Source organism: Cebidichthys violaceus, unplaced genomic scaffold, assembly GCF_023349555.1.
Source record: "Cebidichthys violaceus isolate CVI_PGR_0920_01 unplaced genomic scaffold, fCebVio1.0.p SCAF_23, whole genome shotgun sequence".
Classification (NCBI taxonomy): Eukaryota; Metazoa; Chordata; class Actinopteri; order Perciformes; family Stichaeidae; genus Cebidichthys; species Cebidichthys violaceus.
In genome coordinates this window covers 6,239,911-6,258,379 of record NW_027176406.1, presented here as the reverse complement: position 1 = coordinate 6,258,379, position 18,469 = coordinate 6,239,911, and the positions used below count along the sequence as shown (strand labels likewise).

The following is an 18,469-nucleotide window of genomic DNA, read 5'->3' as shown; positions in this document are numbered from 1 at the left end:
GATAAATTCACTTGTTGCTAAGTTTGTTTTTTCAGCAAATGATTAAATGTTCTGCCTTATTACACCTTGTATAGATAAACAAGCTCTAGAAAGTCTATTTTTTTTTTTTTGCCTGATTTGTCATTTTATAAATTGTATGTATGACAGTACCAGGCCCTCCAGTCGGCATCCTCTTCCCAGAAGTCAGAACCACCTCAGTCAGGCTCATCTGGCAACCTCCTGCACAGCCCAATGGCATTATCCTTGGTGAGTTTGCAATTTACAGACTTTCATCCGTGACCTCAGATATTATCATGAGAGAAAATATTTTTGCTTCTTTGCCGGTCCTAAAAAAAGAAACTTCAATATTTTTTGATTTTGTACTGCAGCCAAATTGTTCTCTTGTGACTATATATTGATATGAGTTTTTCCTTTTTAGCCTATCAGATCACGTACAGAAGAAACTCTTCCAACAGCAACGGCGCCACCGTAGACGTGCTTAGCCCCAGCGCGCGACAGTACACAGCGTCTGGGCTGAAACCAGAAATGGTTTATGTTTATCGCCTCACGGCTCAGACACGAAAGGGTTGGGGTGAGGCCGCTGAGGCTTTGGTGGTGACCACCGAAAAGAGAGGTAAAATACCGCAGCCATTTAAAATGATTCACCTCTAAATATTAAGTTTGAAAGTGACTATGAATGTGTGTGTGTGTGTGTGTGTGTGTGTGTGTGTGTGTGTGTGTGTGTGTGTGTGTGTGTGTGTGTGTGTGTGCTCCCCATCAGCCCGACCCCAACCCACGAGCCGCCCCGTAGTTCCTCAAGAGGAAGTTCAGGCTCGCAGAGTGCTGTTGTCATGGGAACCAGGCAGCGACGGCCTGTCCCCTGTTCGTTACTACACAGTCCAGTACAGAGAGCTGCCGGACAGCAACTGGACCGTCCACTCTGCATCCGTCAGGCACGAGACACAATCCTACATAGTGGATAGGTAAATGTCCACTTTTTAAGCAGTTTTCAGAATTGAGTCGGGCAGAATATGCTGTACATGACGTACGTCCTTTTGTCTCTTTGAAGGTTGAAGCCTTTCACTTCATACCAGTTCCGTGTAAAAGCCACTAATGACATTGGAGACAGTGAATACAGCCAGGAGAGTGAGGCCATCACAACACTACAGGACGGTAAGATCGTGCGACCAACCATGTCACCACGCAGCACTCGGTCATTATACGTTGGTTTTCTGTTCAGTTGTTTAAGAACGCTTTTGTAATTGACTGAACATGCCTTAACATCAATGTTTGGATTTTGGATTTCCACAGCGAATGCTTTACGTCAACAGTGCGTGTGTTTACTCTCAAGCTGTTCTCCAGCAGACTGTTTGAATTATATATATCACTCTGTTCAGCTGTGTTGGTTTGCTAACACCAAAATTCCATTTTTTCCCCTTATCTTCTTTAGCCCCAGACAAAGCTCCAACAATTCTGTCTGTTACACCTCACACCACCACATCTGTACTGGTCCGTTGGCAGGTATGCTGTTGAATTCATTGGCACTTTGTGAATGTTAGAATTAATTCATGTTTGTTAAGTATTGGGCATTAAGCAAACCTATTCTCCTTGTAGCCTCCCTCTGAGGATCACATAAATGGAGTCCTTTTGGGGTTCAGGGTCAGGTACCGGGAGTTACACTACGACCGGCTACGCAGCTTCACTATCCGAACAGTTAACAGTCCCTCTGCCAACTGGGCTGATCTCACTGGTGAGTATGCTTTTTCACTGCTTACCCATCAACTACGTCTGGTTATATGCAGAAAGTGGTGCTACCCGGAGTCTTAAATGTTCTTACTTTTACATCCATGTAAGTCAGATAATAATGGCACTCTTTCCCAACCCTGTGATCTACCCTTGTTTTCCCAACCCTGCCAATCCTCTATCCAAACTCCAGCTCCTTACAGCATCAGGAACTTGAGTGAATCCTCGCTCACCCAATATGAACTGGATAGTAAGTCTTATATCCCCCTTATGACTTTCCATTGTCACTCTCCATCTGTTTGCATGTCATCTGTTACATGCAAGTATGCCATTTGTATAATAATTCACAGCATCTGCGCTTTGCACCATCCTCCCACTCAGCCATATCCGCTTAGGGGCCGCCGCTGATTCTTAAGATGTGTATATGACTTAATTCTCTCTGAGCTGTCTTGTCATTATTTCAGTGTGTTTTCTTTCTTATTAATCGCTGACAAATCCTCCCTGTGTCCCCTCAACAACACCATCTTTTCATCACTTTGCCTTAAAATTCCACCCCTTCGTCTTCTTGTTCAATTTGTGATGTTGTCTTGCCAACGGGCATCACTATGACTGTGTGTCTCTCTGGAGTAACTTCTTTTTTGCTCTTTTATCTTAACTGTTCGATTATAATGCTGCTATGGGTTCTCTCCTTGCAGATTTGAGTAAACACAAACGCTACGAGATCCGTCTCAGTGTGTATAACGCTGTGGGGGAGGGTCCCAGCAGTGCACCACAGGAAGTGTTTGTTGGAGAGGCGGGTAAGTTTCTTCTCTCACTGTGCAGCATGTGTGCTACTTACCTTTCAACTTAACTTCTTGGATGTTAAGTCAGTTATATGGAACATATATGAAAAGTGATTACACTCTGCTCCATTCTAGTCCCAACATCCCCTCCCCAAAATGTGGTGGTCCAGTCCTCAACAGCCACACAGCTGGATGTCACATGGGACCCTCCTCCTCTGGAGGCTCAGAATGGGGACATACAGGGTTACAAGGTATCAAAAATGTCTCTTTTTTCTGTTTTACACATGGTAATGGTGGAATGGTGGAACTTACATCATGTCCTTCTTATTTCTATATTTTCATTGAAAAATTCTAAACTCTTTTATTCTGTGTGCAGATCTATTTCTGGGAGTTTCAGCTCCAGAATGAGACGGAGCGCCTGCGTACTCTGTTCCTGCCAGAGCTCGGGGTGAAGCTTAAAAACCTGACAGGCTACACCACCTACATGATTAGTGTGGCAGCCTTTAATGCTGCCGGGGATGGCCCCCGCTCCCTGCCCACCAGAGGGCGCACTCAGCAAGCAGGTGAGTGGTGCTAAATCCAGATGTGTTTGAGGAGATTAAAGTGATTGTTCAAAAGAGCAGGTCATTTATTTTGCTGCATAGATATTCTGCCAACACCATGTAGCATTTCATAGTTCTGTCTTGTTTTATACTCCTCTGCCTTTCCTCTATCTGTCTCAATTTGTCATCTGCACAATGATACTCATTCTCAATATTCTATGGTGCTCAAGTGCTTGTGTGGAGTAGTATCTCAAAGTTGGGCTTCTCTTCTGTCACAAAAGGTGCCTACAAAAGAATAGATTATGAGTATTTTTGTCTTGAGTCACTGTCACTGCAAACTGGAACTGCAGTATGGCAGATTTAAGACAAATAATGTAAGACTCACTCCTCCTATTCACCAAGAAATAGAACATTTTCACTAAAGACTTTAGTTTGGTCCTGTGAGATACAGCAGAAAGTGATCAGAGTGTTCTTGGCCCCTTAATCCAGGACAAGCCACGAGGGTGGCGGAGGAGCAATGAATACAGAGTGCGGGGGACACATGTAGATTAGTTTTTTTGGCTGCAACTACACAAAGACGTCTGTGTTTACTCGCTAGCGAGAGTCCCTCCTCTGCGGTTTCAGCACAAAAATGGTTTACAGTATAAATTTCTTGTGTCTTTTCCGCCCCCTTCAAGGCTGTGACATTGGCGAGGGGTACAAAGTGCTGAGAACTTAAAAAACACAGGCAGGAATTTTGGCTCTCTGCACCACAGGGTACTGGGAAGTGAGCCAGCACAAGCTTTTGTGAATTTTATGCAGAATTGTGGCGAAATCCTGACACTTAGCTGGATCTGGGTTGGGTCAGCAGGCAAAATTCTCACAGCTCTCGTTGAAGGTCACAGAATGATTTTGCGCTCTAATGTTGACTTCCAGTTAGCTTGACTCATTTGCTTAAACAGCGAAATAATTCGTTTTAGTATTGATCTGAACTGTACACCACGGTACCTGTTTTTACACGCACACAACATTTTATTATTCATGCACTGGTAAAGAACAATGAAACCTCTCTCATTTTTACTCTCCTAGTATTTCTGTTTACGGTCATCAAGCAAAGAGGACTTTTTTTTCTTTTCTTTTCTGAATATATCAGATTGCCTGCTGCAGACTAGTAGTGCTGCCTTTGGAGTTCCTTGTCATATTGGCCTAAATCCTACTTTTGTTGCTAGTGTAACAAAAGTGTAAGAAAAGAATCTTGAGAGTTTGGAGCAAATAGGGAAAGTAACTGCTGTTGAAAATGTGCTAAATTGCAATCTATCAAAACGCACATGTTCTACTGAAGAGGAACGTCAAGAATGAATTACATAAATATTGCTTCACTTCACATTGCTTGCTGTAAAGCATTCTAACCAAATAATGAGTTTATTTTTTTCATATTCATTTATGTGCAAATTTTTGCATTAACAGAATTCAACACTGAGAATTTACAAGTGTTTTCATTAGTATGCACTCCAAAGTGACATATCCAGGTAGCTGCTGTATTTAATGTGTTGCCTGCGTACTGTAAAGAGATCCAACTTTCATCACTTCTTTTCTATCTTTTTTTTTCCACCAATAGCACCGAGTGCTCCCAGCTTCATCCACTTCAGTGAGTTGACCACCACTTCGGTCAACGTGTCCTGGGGAGAGCCCAAGCAGGCCAACGGCATCATTGAGGGCTACCGCCTGGTTTATGAGCCCTGCACTCCAGTCGATGGTGAGAAACTGTGCCTGGAGAGCCTAATAACTCCGCCGTGCCTTGACATTCCTCAGCTGGCTTTCTCAGACTGTGATTTACAACCTCTTGCCTAGTTACCATATTCTTTTTAACTCATGCTGCTTAAGCTCATGCTCTAATCTGTTCCAGGTGAGTGTAGGCCCTGCAGTAACATATATGGCATAGCTGATAAAATATGTTGGAATGCTCTGGTGAGACTTTGCACAGCTTCCTCTCTCGCCGAGAGAAACATGGGTAATAGCTGGCTAAATGTGGTTGCCTGGACCAGATTGTCAAGTAATTGGGAGCAGAGGTGGAATGCTGAGCTGAGGCGGCTGTGGTCCCTCGGCTATCCGCTAATGGACCCAGAGCAAAGCCGAACAGAGCAGTTAAGACAGGGAATATCAATTGGTGTATTACAAAAAGATCCTGGTGTCTCTATCCGGATATCTAGAGGGCTGCTGGATAATAGACCTTTTCTGTTATATATGCAAAGATATGCATGTCTCTGATCTCTGTCTGTGTAGTTGTGTAACTCGTCTGTGTGACTCTGTGTCTGTTCATTTGCAAAAAGCTTTGCTATTTGTCGCTTGTAGAAAGCAGCATCTAGAGTCTTAGTGTTTCCTGTACAGACTCCTCTCCTCGCACTCCAGGTGTCAGTAAGATAGTGACAGTAGATGTGAAGGGCAGCGCTCCCCTGTGGATGAAGATCAAAGACCTGTCTGATGGCGTCACCTATAACTATCGCATTCGGGCCAAAACCCTCACATATGGCCCCGAGGTAGAGGCCAACATTACTACTGGGCCTGGAGAAGGTGTGAATCGCTAAACCTGTGATGCATTACTGCTTTTGTTCTGATATTCATGCCAATAATAACATCTTTTAGAAGCAAAGAGACCATTTTTATAACTATCCGCCATTTTTGTCCTCCCAAGGAGCCCCAGGCCCTCCTGGAGAACCCTTTATTTCTCGGTATGGCACGGCCCTCACATTGCATTGGACCAGCGGTGATCAAGGCCGTGCACCCATCACGCGATACGTCATCGAGGCCAGACCCTCTGGTTAGCCACATACGTACATAAACAGTTTTTGGCTTCCTATACCTCAACTAGTATTTCCTATTCATATATTTTCTCATCTTGCCTGTAGACGAAGGATTGTGGGATATCCTTATTAAAGATATTCCTAAAGAAGTGACATCCTACACACTTAACCTGGACATGCTGCGAGAAGGGGTCACCTATGACTTTCGAGTAATTGCAGTCAACGACTATGGCTATGGATCTCCCAGCGCCCCCTCCCCCTCTATTTCAGGTACTTTAATCTGAAAATGAATGCCATAACGTGTTGACAAAACAATATTTGTTTTTGTTGTTTTTTTTGTTTGTTTAATTATGTCTATTATTTGTTGTCTTCAGCCCAGAAAGTGTCTCCGTTCTATGAGGAGTGGTGGTTCCTGGTGGTGATCGCCCTGGTGGGCCTCATCTTCATCCTCCTCCTTGTTTTTATCCTCATCATCCGAGGCCAGAGTAAAAAATACACCAAGAAAACAGATTCAGGTAGGAAACACGTCTGTCTGCTAAACTCGCTGCTAATGTCTCAGTTTCTCTTTCTAATTCTGCAACTTAAGCTATTGACTGGAATTTGTCTTCCTTTTGGACAGCTCTGCTGAGAATTGCATTTTAACGATTGCACATCCAAAGTCTATTTTAGAAAATGGGATTCTGAAGGCTCACACAATTAGACAAATTACCCTGGTTTTCTTTACATTGTTTGGCTGACAGGGGAAAGATGAAAGTAAAGGCTACCGGTGAAACAGCTGACATAGGCAGGTGGATAAACATTATTGTTCATGTTTAACTGCAGCAAGGATCAATACTGGGATAAATGGCTTGGCAGTGGTTTAATGCTTAGGTCATTAGTCAGACAGAGAGTAATTATATAACTACAGCAGTAGCTGCTCTCCCACCACTGTATCAAGAAGCCAATTTTCATGATCGTGAATTATCCTAGGTGACATTTCTGCTCCTAGAAACTCTTAATCAGAGTTCAACCCAAAAACATAAGTTAATCAATGTTAGTGGACTTAATACTTCACATTATGGTTGGGAAGTTATCACAGTGAGGGCATCTGGGGCTAATCTTTTAGAAGTGGTCTAGGCACCCAGCAGTTCTGGAGATGGGCAGACTGGCGAGACTGGAAGAAGAGACATTTGGGGGGGAAAGTGAAGGGTCAGGTCAAGCCTTCCAAAAGCCTGTTGTAATTGACTTTTTAGCATAGTCAGCATTTAGTGCCAAGGTTACCAGGGTCAGTAAACAGGGCTTGGTGAGACCAGTTCAGACAAGGACTGTGTTTGTGCGGGCCCACAGAGAGTAGCCCCTCTCGTCCTCTCCCCAATTTTCTCAGCCATGAAGCTGATCTGTATGTTTGTTTTGCTAGAGGCCATGACTGGACAGTTGGCCTGACTGATGTCAGAAACATTTTTTACTTGTTTTGTGTTTGTAAATTGAGGGTGTGATCAATTAAAGTTCTGTTTATGAGTTTTTCTGTTTTCCTGTTAAAAAAAAGAACTACATGCAAGTTCAAGCCTTGTACTTGAATGTTATTGTGCTGTGTTCGACTAATCCTTACCACTGAAATTGGGTCTAGATTTGACTGAAGATCACAAATCACTCATTTCCTTCCACAACCCACACAGTGTCGTCCTCATACCCCTGTCCAGGCAACCACTCCAACTGCACAGCTCTGCCTCTGACCCACGGGGAGATGGTGCGCCTTGATGAGGGACGCTTCCCAGCCCTGGAGCTCAACAACAGACGCCTCTCTGTGAAGAACTCCTTTTGCCGCAAGAACGGCATCTACACACGGTCAGTCACTAACAGTCAACAACGGTGCTCAGCTGACTGTTCCACAGATTCCACCGATTGCTCTCTTTCTGATACGCGTTGCTTATGTTTCAGACAGGAATTAATAATGTAGTTGCGTGTGTTCCCCGGCTTCCTTCACAATAGTCTGTCAGTCTTGAGAGAGCAAACCGAGCCTCGAGGAGCCCAGCTGCTGATTTGAGCCTCCTTCCGCTCCCCTCGTTGATATTCAGTGTTTGTGTGAAGCAACAATTTATATAAGGGGGCAGCACAATACCAGCTAATTAGCATTCATGAGCTTCTGCATTGCTCTTTGTCTGTCCATCACCGCTTCAGACAAAGGGGGCTTATGGGTCAGAGCCGTCCATTTTCTTTTGGTCTGCAGCCCAGAGTTTCTCTCGAGTGCAGTGCTGTAAGAGCCGTCTCAACATAAAGTACACCACCATTGGTATGAGAACATGTCCTTCCACCAGTCAGCAGGACTTTGACAGGCCGGGTCTTTGGTAATGTTTAGGTAAACATTAGATAAGGGGAGTTTACACAAACTCTGCAGCACACGAAGCAAAGGGAATGTCCTTTGTATGGACATGGGTCACAAATAATTGGTGATAGGGTGGATGGTCATTTGGTTGTGTTGGGGGATGGGAGTCCAGAGTCTGCTTCTTGTCACAGCCACACAAAAAAAAGCTGTTGCTTTTTGCACATTTTGGTGGAATGTGCTAGAAGGGGTGCATTAAGGGCAGTGGAATCTGTGCTGTTTTCTCCTTGACCAAGGGGGCCGAGAAGGGGATCAAAGGGTCTTGAGTTGCTCCGTCTCTTTTGAAGAGATCCAATCTAGTACTGTACTCTCTGCTAATGATCTGTGGACTGAGGAAGAAGAGTGGGAGGGCTCCCTATGGGATATTTGAAGGGGTGAGGGAAAGAGGGATGAAATAGACGGATAAGGCAATGGGAAAAAATACAGTGCTCCTAAATAATTCAAAGCTCACTGCCAGCATTTTGGAGTGTGATCGGTAGCAGGATCCATTGCCCCTCCCCTATGCTCACGTGGCCCCGTCCTTTTAATGTCTGACTCAACCTTGTCTGAATTCTAAGTAGATGTTTTTTTGTTTTTTTCATAGTCCACCCCCTCACGTCATCCCCTTTAACCCAGAGAAGATTTCTCTTTGTTGTGTCAACCCTTTCATGGTCGTTGTCATGTTCTGTCTTCTAAGCTTCCTGTTCTTGGCATTCCCAGTGATTTAGCTCCCGCATATATCTCAGAAGATATTAATTTTTATTTGAGAGGCCGTCAAGGTTCTCTGCTTTATGCTTTAATATTACACTTGACATCACAGTGTTTTATGCCCGTCTCTTCTGCCCCCACATACAACGTTTTTCATTTCAGATCATTTAAACATTTACTTTCATGTCATGCCTAGTTTATAAAATGCTCAAGTCTTTTTCTAAAACCAACCGAGCAAACTCTTCTCTTAATGCTGCGTAAGCCTACTGAGCCCACTGATGTAGCTCAGTGATGTGAGGGGTAGTGGTCCAGTTTTTGCCCTCTGACCATCCAATTCAATCCCAGCAGACCTTGAACACGGCATAGTCATTACTGCAGAAGAAGAAAATAATTGTCTTCACAGATGTTTCTCTCTGCTTCACTTTATGGACTTAATGACTGGAGATAAAAGAAGCAAGCAGTCTTTTACTTGACCTATGCTCATAAGAGGACTCAAGGCCACGCTTAGTTACACAGCTTTTCTGCAGGTGGTCTAAATCTCTGACTCAATATGTACAGCTGCTCAGTTCTAATCACCACAAAGAATCCTTTCATGAAGATGCTCATATGTTTTCATACAGGATATGTTGACGTGAGCTGAACTCAGGCAGAACTCAGCTCGCTGGCAAAGCTCCTAACTGACACAGAAGGAAATGGCAAAAGAATAAGACTAATATGAGTCCAGGAAATGCATAAAACACGTTCTATGCTTGCCTGAACTAAGCTATCATTTTCATGATCAATGACTCTACGCTGAATCTGTGCATATTGATCCCACTGTGGGATGTGAAGCGTCTTCATTTTTATGCCTCTGTGTCGGCTTAGAACCGTGAGGCAGTAATTCTAGTTAGGACTATTTTGCAGTCCTCCATTAGTCATCAGATTGGTGTCAGTCACAGGAATGACGAGGCGTTTTATGTTTACTCAAAAGTGTTTTCAAAGAAGAGAGAGCTTTAGAAAATTGTTTGAGTTACCCAAAAGGAAAAATAATGATTATCAAATGAAACATTTGTTTTATAGAACCATTAGCTCTCTCTCTCTCTCTCTCTCTCTCTCTCTCTCTCTCTCTCTCTCTCTCTCTCTCTCAGCTTTGCTTTCTATCTCTCACAGACACTCTTTCTCTGTCTCATTTACTCCATCTGTCTAGGTCTCCACCAAGACCCAGTCCTGGAAGCCTGCATTACTCGGATGAGGATGTCAGCACTAAGTACAATGACCTGATCCCGGCAGAGAGCAGCAGTCTGACCGAGAAACCCTCTGAGATATCTGACTCTCAGGTAAGCACTGACCCTGGCTTGCAGCCTAAGTCCACTCCAGGTCTGGAATAGGAATTTAACTTAAATTAGAAAGTAAAATTCAGCTGTTTGAATTTCTCAAAGAAAGAGTCGTAACCTTTCCAAACTCAAAAAATACTTTTCTTGCATCACTTCACCGTCTGTCGTCTTGATAACCTCCTATCTTTTTTTTTTTTGTCATAATCACTGCTTTTCTACATGCAAAAGCTAGATGTCTGTCTAATTATGAAGCAGAATATCTGAAAATGACAGTCATTAACAGACATTTGCCTCAAGTGGATAACTTCAAAATTAAATATCCTCTGTTAGTCATGGCTGACATCTCTGGATCTGACTTTTAATACTGATTTCTCCCATGGGAAGGAAGTACAGGGCCAATTCTCAGGTCTCGCATGTCTTGAAATGTCTTCACGACTAATTAATTTTCCTCAAACAGGAAATGTTGTATTAATCTTGGCTGCTGGGTCTCCGCTCAGTGTGTATGTGTGTGTTGGAATAGGGAGGTCCAGTGAGGGGACAGGGAGACTAGAAGTGATGAAGGATGATAAGGCAGAGGAGCTGATTGTAGCAGTTTGTGAACATCTGTCTTCCCACACTCGCGCCAGTTCTCCCTGGCCAATTTAACTTGTACCTGCCGTCAAAACATTGTTCAACCCGGTTTGAACAAACACTGCTCTCGTGGGAGACACAAACTGGTGTTGTTCTTTTCCTTCTGCATGGCCTCCCAGTGTTTACCTGCCACTTGGGCAAATAAATGGTGCTTCAACATCTGTTAAGCTATCGTGTCTCAATAGAGACGGGCAGGCACTTGTCAGGCACACAAATGTGCCAAACCTGTAATGTTTTCTGTGAGAGAAATCTGCTCTTTTTTTCTTCCAAACTGTTTGTGTTTCTCAGCCAGTTAAGTGTGCTGGAAGGGCGACATGATTCACCCACACAAACATTTGTAATTTACCAGACTGAAGGTTTATTATTACAGCAAAAGCAAATGAAACATTGTCTTTGTCCAATTCCAGGTCACTTGTGTGTACACTTATCACTTCTGTGCTCCGCAGAGGTATGAACTCCTGTGTGTGAAAGATGCTCAATAGAAGTGCCCCGTAGAGTTGCACACGGATTAATAGATTTCCAGTTGTCTCTCAATAGATATATCCTGCTGTGTTATGACCCAGTTTTGTGCAGTATTAGAATTAGCCTTGATTTGATAGCATGGCAATTTTGCCGTCTCTGCAGTAAACATCACAGTCTTCTAACTCTTTTCCCTGATTGACTCGCAGGGCAGCGACAGCGAATACGAGATGGATCAGAGCCGGCAGAAGACCCACTCTTTCGTCAACCACTACATCAGCGACCCCACCTATTACAACTCGTGGCGGCGGCAGCAGAAGGGCGTCTCTCGTCCGCCGGCATACGGCTACTCCCAGCCTGAGCCCCTTGTGGAGCAGGAGTCACGGCAGCACCCACCACCTGTGCCCCCTCTGCCCCCTCTCCTCCCCCAGAGCGCCCCGTCCCCACAGCCCCAGTGCCAGGGCCAGGGCACTCTTTTCAGGTCTAAGGGAAGCCGGACTCCCACCCCCTCCCTGCTGTCCTCTGACCCCCCCAGCCAGCACAGCACCCTCTACCGCCCCCCCAGCAGCCTGGGCTGTGCCGCTCAGGCACCTACCGCGGGCTTCTCCTCTTTTGTTTGACACACAGCTCTCCTTCCAATGACAACAAGACCCTGAGGACGAGTCTTTGATTTTGTTGTTGTTGGTTTATTTGTATTTTGCTCTTTTTCTCTCTTTTTTTGTTTCTTTTCAGTCTATTTGACAGAGTTGTTACTCAATATTAAGCATTGCAGGCATCTTGAATAGCGTTTTCTCCTCTGTGAAGAGTGTGTGCGTATGATTGTGTGTAGCCCGTATGAATGGTTAGTCGATGTGACATGTACTCTATGAAAAGACAATCATTTGAAAGTTTTTATGCGTTGCTTAGGTAATTTTATTTGAAGGTACAACCATATGAACAAGGAAGTACAGAACCTGAGGTTCTGAAAAAAGAAAACCTTGTTTTAAAAACACTGTATTATTGTTTAATATGAGAGCTTTATGAAAAAACAACCACCTTAGAACCATATAGAGTATGGACCACTTGGCTTGCTGAGACTGGACAATGGAAAAACCAACTCTGATGGAATGATGTGATTTTCGGGCAAAGGACGAACTGATAGTGAGAAATGGACTCTGACTGGCGCTTGTGGTCACTGTGGCCCTCGGCTGCATTTGACCTTCTCACTCGGCCTAAACATTGTTGGAACTGCATTATGTGTTTACTATATGTACTTGTCTCATATTGTTTACCAGATATTTATATCAGTCAGCTTCAAGCTAAACATTTTCAGAACATCACTAGTGACAATGTTATGAATCACATTAAAGCATTGTGGCACCTTCATAGTAGTGTGGGGAATGTGTTGATTGTGTGCTGGTACTCATGTCAGTAGATGTACAAGCTAAGACAACCTTTTGTAATGTGCATCCATTTTATTTTTTGTTATGACAGAATATGACTGAGGACCAAAAGCACAAATCTTCTTGGTTCAAATTATTCTATCCCAACACAACCACATAACAATATGCTATTAATAGCTGTCAAAGAAGAACAAGAATGAACTGTCTTTAAGCGGGTTACTGCGACATAAAGAACAGTGAACAAACTGAAAACTCTAATTTTCAAAGCTTTTTTGAGGAATGTGTTCTATTGGTGTGTTCTATTGACAGGACGGCAAAAAATAAGACAACATGAATCTTACAGAGAGCAAACATTCAAAATAAGAAAGATGATATGTATCTGTTCATGAGGCTGGAGAAGAGGTCTGCCTGATGGTGTATATGTTTATTTAATAAACTTTATTTAATGATTGACAGCAACAGGACACAAGTATTGTACATGAAATACATCAACAAGGATCGTCATGTGATATTATGTGTGTTCAACATGTTACGGTGTAACATAGCATTGATATGATGACTGATGTGTTTCATGCTCACTGTACAAACGTATGCATATGTTATGATAAGATGTTTTCTACGAGTCTTTTTGATTATGCTGGTTCTTTACAAAAGTTTAATGGGACGTTGCTGTGCTGGAGTTGGACCCATAGTGTATAAAATTAGTCAGTCACTCCAAATTATCATCTGTCAAATTTCCAATGTGAACATCACTGTATACATCATGAAGGCAACATTATGGACCTATTCATGGTAGCTCTCTACAATAAATTATTCTATTTTGTAATGGCTTTTTCTTCATGCCTCAAATGCATATTTTAGAATATAATACATAATATTATAAATTGGCAAATAAGACAGGTGACTTATAATTCTAACATTTGAGAGATTGGTAAAGCTTTGAAACACTGGTACGAACCAATTACTTAAAAGGAAATAGAAACCATATCAGACCCTGCAGACAACTATGATACACTGACAGTCGTAAGTAGACCTATTTACATGGTCTGAAAGACAATGTGATTATAGGTGCCACTTGATCTTACAGTGCCAAAATGACCTGATTTGCTCAAGCACAACAGAGACGTAATTGGGATGCATTAGAGTATGAGTTACAGGGAAGAATTTGAAGAAGAACCGGATCTGGTGAAAGCAAGCTATAAAGCTGGGGCAGGGTGGGAGAGTGTGCCTGGGTAATCTCCTTATTTCTGGCCGGAAAACATTGATCTTAAGCAAGGCAAAGGGGGGAGGACCAGAGGGATCAGGCTGGAAGGTTTTAAGGGAAAAGTGAAAGACGAATCAAGGGTAGAGTTTGTGTTGGAACATTTACCTTTTACTTTTATAAAAAAGAAACACATGGAAGTGTAAATCCCTCTGACAGATTTATAACTTTGTATAATCAGATAATGGATCATTTATTATAATGGCAATTACTTTACTTAAAGGTGCAAGATCTGAGATTAGGTGCATTTCAATTGCCTCTCAACGGCTCTCAACATGTCAGCGGCGAGCCGGCTGCTGACAGATAACGGTGCTAACAGCTTTAACAGTGCAAACTACATCGAAAGTGCTGACAGAGCTAACAGTGTTTACCTGTTGGGGAGCCAGATGGTGCATGCTACGCTGATGGTCGAGACAACGTTATCAGCTGTAACCACCGTATGAGAGCAGTGCAGAGCGGCGGCCGTGAGCTAACCAGTGGGGCAACGCTCAAATGCAGGAGCATGCACTAAAATGCCTATGTCAACAAAGTAAGGAGAAGCTCGGAAAACAACACATGCAGAGGGAGAGCTACTTCATTTTCTGCTTAGGCAGACATAATTCTACTCTATCTTTACATAAACAATAGTTTTTTGCTGCTAATGTTAAAAATGTTAAATACAACTCATTTAAGGGGTGACATTACAATAACATGAAAAAGTCAATCTTAAAGGTTTTCTTTAAACGAACAGTGTGTAACATTTAGAGTAATTAATAGGCAGAAATTAAATAAAATAACAATATGCATAATTATGTTTTCATTAGTGTATAATGACCTGAAACTGAGAATCATTATGTATTATTTAGCTTAGAAAAAGCCATTTATAGGGTTGTCTTCCACGGAGGCCGCCATCTTGCACCGCTATGTTTCTACAGCAGCCCAGAACGGACAAACACTGGCTCTATGAGAGCCGTTCGCATTTTTGCATTACCTAAAGGTAGGGATGGATAACGAAACTCTGTATTAAACATGCCCTGGATTGTTAAAGATCAGAGTATTAATAAGCTCTGATGTTATTGGGGCTTGTTATTAGTACTTTTTATTGTTTTCTTGTAATTTAATATCACACATAATATAATATCAAGTATATCCACTGCTTTCTCTGTCAGGCTGAGCTCTTATAACTACACAGAAAGCTAAGACACAAGCACAGACACACGTTAACAATAAAACATTCCAGAATAAACAGCCGATACTTTATCAATACATGAACAGGTAAACGAAAGTGAAACCTAATTCAATTGGCCACTCTCAGCTACCGTAGTTCTCCGTGATGCTTAGAAAGGGAGGGGGGAGCAAAGGATCCTGTTGTTGCTTGCTATTTGTAACCTCACCACTAAATGCCCCTAAGTCTGAAACACTGTTCTTTTAAGTATTCCCCAACATAAAGTCTGGAATTGCAGAGGATAATTCCTATCACATCTCATGTATACTTTACAGACCAACTTGTTTCTTCAACAAAACAATAGCTCAGCTTTAAAAATGAAATATAACATATTGCTTTGTAATATTTTGAATAATTCTACTTTTGTTAACGCTGCTGTGACTATTGTTCACTCTCAATCAATTCACTGCGAGGAGGCGTTCAGAGTAATCATCTGTTCACACACACATGCACAGACGCAGCTTCACATCAACAAATCTGTTACATTTTTACATTTCAGTTCAGTATCTCCTCATGGGACCGACTTATACAGAATGTGTCCTAATTCTGACTGTGCTTGTTTGAGTGCATCAGAGCACATTTGCAGCGCAGCTAACTCAGCCTGACTGGTGACTCCAAAATGAGGACAAAATCATGATGTTTGATACAGAAGGAAATTGGACGTTACAGCTTTTAAAAAGTTTAAAAAGTCCTCTGGTGTTATGTTATTTCACTCACAAGTCAAATATCCATCAGTATGCAGCCAATGCAGGCTTCATCTTGACAGTTGGTACAGTGAATGCATTATAATCCATTTTGTGAGCATGGATCACTAATAGGTTTCACTACTGCCCTCTGCTAGGCAGCAATCTGAAATGTTTGTGTACTTGTTCAACTCATCCGGCCTAGAAATGTGCCATGGTATTTGTCCATAAGGCCTAGACACACCAAACCAACATCAAAGAACTATCTGCAACAAAGGAGGACTGTTGCGTCACCTCACGTCGCCTCACGTGTCTTGGCCAAAAAGTTGCATTTGAACACATCGCAAGACAACAGACAATGGCCAACTAGCACATACATCCTGCACCTGCTGGAGAGGAGATAACTGTCCATTACTGCAGTTAGCGATAGTCATGTGTTTGTCATTCAAAAGAGGAAACCGGAATGCCCATCATTTTCACACCACTCTTACTTACTACTTAGCTAAATTCCAGACGAACACGTCATTAGGAAAACATTTGTGTATTGGAATGATCAAATAAGATGAAGAAGAGACATGAGAGGAGCCTTCTGTGTGTGCCCCCTTGACTTGTCATTGTCATTTGCTAAAAGGTTAAAGTTTTCTCTCTCAGATATGATTGATAGGCTTAGCGGTGAAGCCTTATTTTGCTCCCTCTCCTGTGAAATAACAAAAATCACAAGATTGACAAAGGATCCCTCTGCACTGAAGTTAGAAATCATTACATCACACAGCTTCCTCATCTGATCCTGTGGCATCACAACAGCCATACTTAAGAGATACACAACACCAGACTGCTGGTGCTGTAAACCGCTGCCAAAACTTAGAGTCCGAGAAGGTTTAAGGGGTCCCATGTACAGTCTAGGAGAAAATTCAACATCAAAAAGCCAGACAACTAGAGATTTCCCTGAATGTCCAAAGTGCCTCATCTGAGAATGGATTTTTTGAAAGATTCAAAAACATCAAAAGCATAGTTTGTACTTGGTGAAGCAAAGGCTGAGACATCACTGCACAAACAGCCTCTTCTGCTGGACCACTGAACAGAGCTGTCAAAGCTGTCAATGCAATACACAAAGCTGCAACAACAGGAGACTGTTGCAATACTACTCCAGCAGCAGCACATAGAACGAGGCAGCCTGGATTTTTGTTCTTAAAAGGTTGCTGAGAAGTTTAGCTTCCCGCCATGTATTTTCAACTTTATTGCATTAAAGAACTAAATTAACTCTGGCTGCATGAAATGGGTGTATTCACTTTGCACAGCAGGATAATGGCCAGGAGAAAAACATGATTGCAGACCAGCTGCATATAAATGCAGGTCTTGCAGTAATCGTGTTATTGGAAGTGCATTCTCAGATTTCCTGTCTTAACCAGATTTCAATTTGTTTGTAGAGAGAGAGAGAGAGAGAGAGAGAGAGAGAGAGAGAGAGAGAGAGAGAGAGAGAGAGAGAGAGAGAGAGCGAAAGAGAGAGAGAGAGAGAGAGAGATATCATCTTGTGGGGAAACATCCTGTTAACACTCATTTAATATTAATCTTAATTGAAGTTATGTTGTCAGTTGTGTGTCATTATAGAGGACAGTGGTTAAATTTGATACTTTTGGGGCGTGTGTATGTTATAAAAAAGCAACTTATAAAATTTTAATGCAGCTTGTTCCTGGACAAAAGGTCACTATACAGTCAAATTCTCATCATGAAGAATCCTGTTCTCCCATCATCTGATAGGACGGACCGGGAACACAGCCAAAGGCAGGAAATAACTTTTGAATGTGTGTGACAGACACTCTGCATGCATCTCATCACATTATAGGTAGGCTAACAACGTCTGTAAAAGACAAAAGAGAATCGTCTTTCTGTCCAGGTCATGGAAGGACGTGACTTGTGATAATTATCAACCATTCACACATTCCTTTCTCTTGAGCTCAGGGTGAGCGTGCACAGCCTTGGGGTGTACTGTAGCTGCTTCGCACTCATTTCCATTGCAAAAGGTCCTAATGAGCGGTCAGACAGAGGCCAGCCGACCAGCCTGGAATACACATGGTCAAACAAATGGGTCAGTCATTCAAAAAGGTCTTCCGTGATTGAAGAATGTGAGAGATCCATGAAAGACTTTGAACCGCTCTCCTCAACGTGTAAATAATTTGATTCAAATATTTTAAACCACATGCTTTTCCTCCTGTATATGACTGATTTGCCTTCTTCTAATTGACCCACAGTTTGCATACTTTTCTGGGTCTTACCTATGTGCCGTGTTAGATGGGTATTACATTCATAAAAGCCATGTGAAATGTATGAGATGTCTTTTCTTGCACTGCGTGCAACTCCTCAAAAATGTCACGTAGGGCACTCACTTACTTCCTTTGTGTCCGGTGTTCTCACAGAGGATGACGGTTCGTTTTCCCCCTCCCAGGGACACAGTTTATTAAAAAACAGAAACAATATTTAAACTGTATCACCACCTCTCCGTAATGTTTCAGTGGGCTAATAGATAGTACAAGAAAGCATTCTGTATTTATGGATGTATTTATATTGCAAATAGCAGTGTCATACTTTCAACCAAAGTATTGTGTTTGCACTCCTTAATTTTCTCCTTTAATGTATTATTAGTGGTTATGACGCAGACCCCGCCTTT

At 42.5% G+C, this 18,469-nt stretch overlaps 1 protein-coding gene across 3 annotated transcripts in view; it reads left to right on the top strand.

Annotated features, from left to right (window-relative positions):
• Positions 1-13,482, top strand: part of sdk2a (sidekick cell adhesion molecule 2a) — a 78,587-nt gene extending 65,105 nt beyond the window's left edge. Inside the window, exons 28-45 of one of the 3 annotated variants that reach the window (XM_068718825.1) lie at positions 148-246; positions 419-613; positions 761-962; positions 1,049-1,152; positions 1,430-1,500; positions 1,594-1,729; positions 1,916-1,972; positions 2,418-2,519; positions 2,640-2,755; positions 2,881-3,067; positions 4,644-4,781; positions 5,435-5,596; positions 5,718-5,843; positions 5,932-6,096; positions 6,201-6,341; positions 7,506-7,650; positions 10,059-10,188; positions 11,484-13,482. In XM_068718825.1, coding sequence (XP_068574926.1) covers positions 148-246; positions 419-613; positions 761-962; positions 1,049-1,152; positions 1,430-1,500; positions 1,594-1,729; positions 1,916-1,972; positions 2,418-2,519; positions 2,640-2,755; positions 2,881-3,067; positions 4,644-4,781; positions 5,435-5,596; positions 5,718-5,843; positions 5,932-6,096; positions 6,201-6,341; positions 7,506-7,650; positions 10,059-10,188; positions 11,484-11,894 — 2,687 coding nt within the window. In that variant the 3' untranslated portion in view covers positions 11,895-13,482. Of the gene's footprint in view, positions 1-147; positions 247-418; positions 614-760; positions 963-1,048; positions 1,153-1,429; positions 1,501-1,593; positions 1,730-1,915; positions 1,973-2,417; positions 2,520-2,639; positions 2,756-2,880; positions 3,068-4,643; positions 4,782-5,413; positions 5,597-5,717; positions 5,844-5,931; positions 6,097-6,200; positions 6,342-7,481; positions 7,651-10,058; positions 10,189-11,483 lie in introns of all 3 variants that reach the window. The other 2 variants (XM_068718824.1, XM_068718823.1) reach the window with 2 other exon arrangements.
• The last annotated feature ends 4,987 nt before the right edge of the window (positions 13,483-18,469 follow it).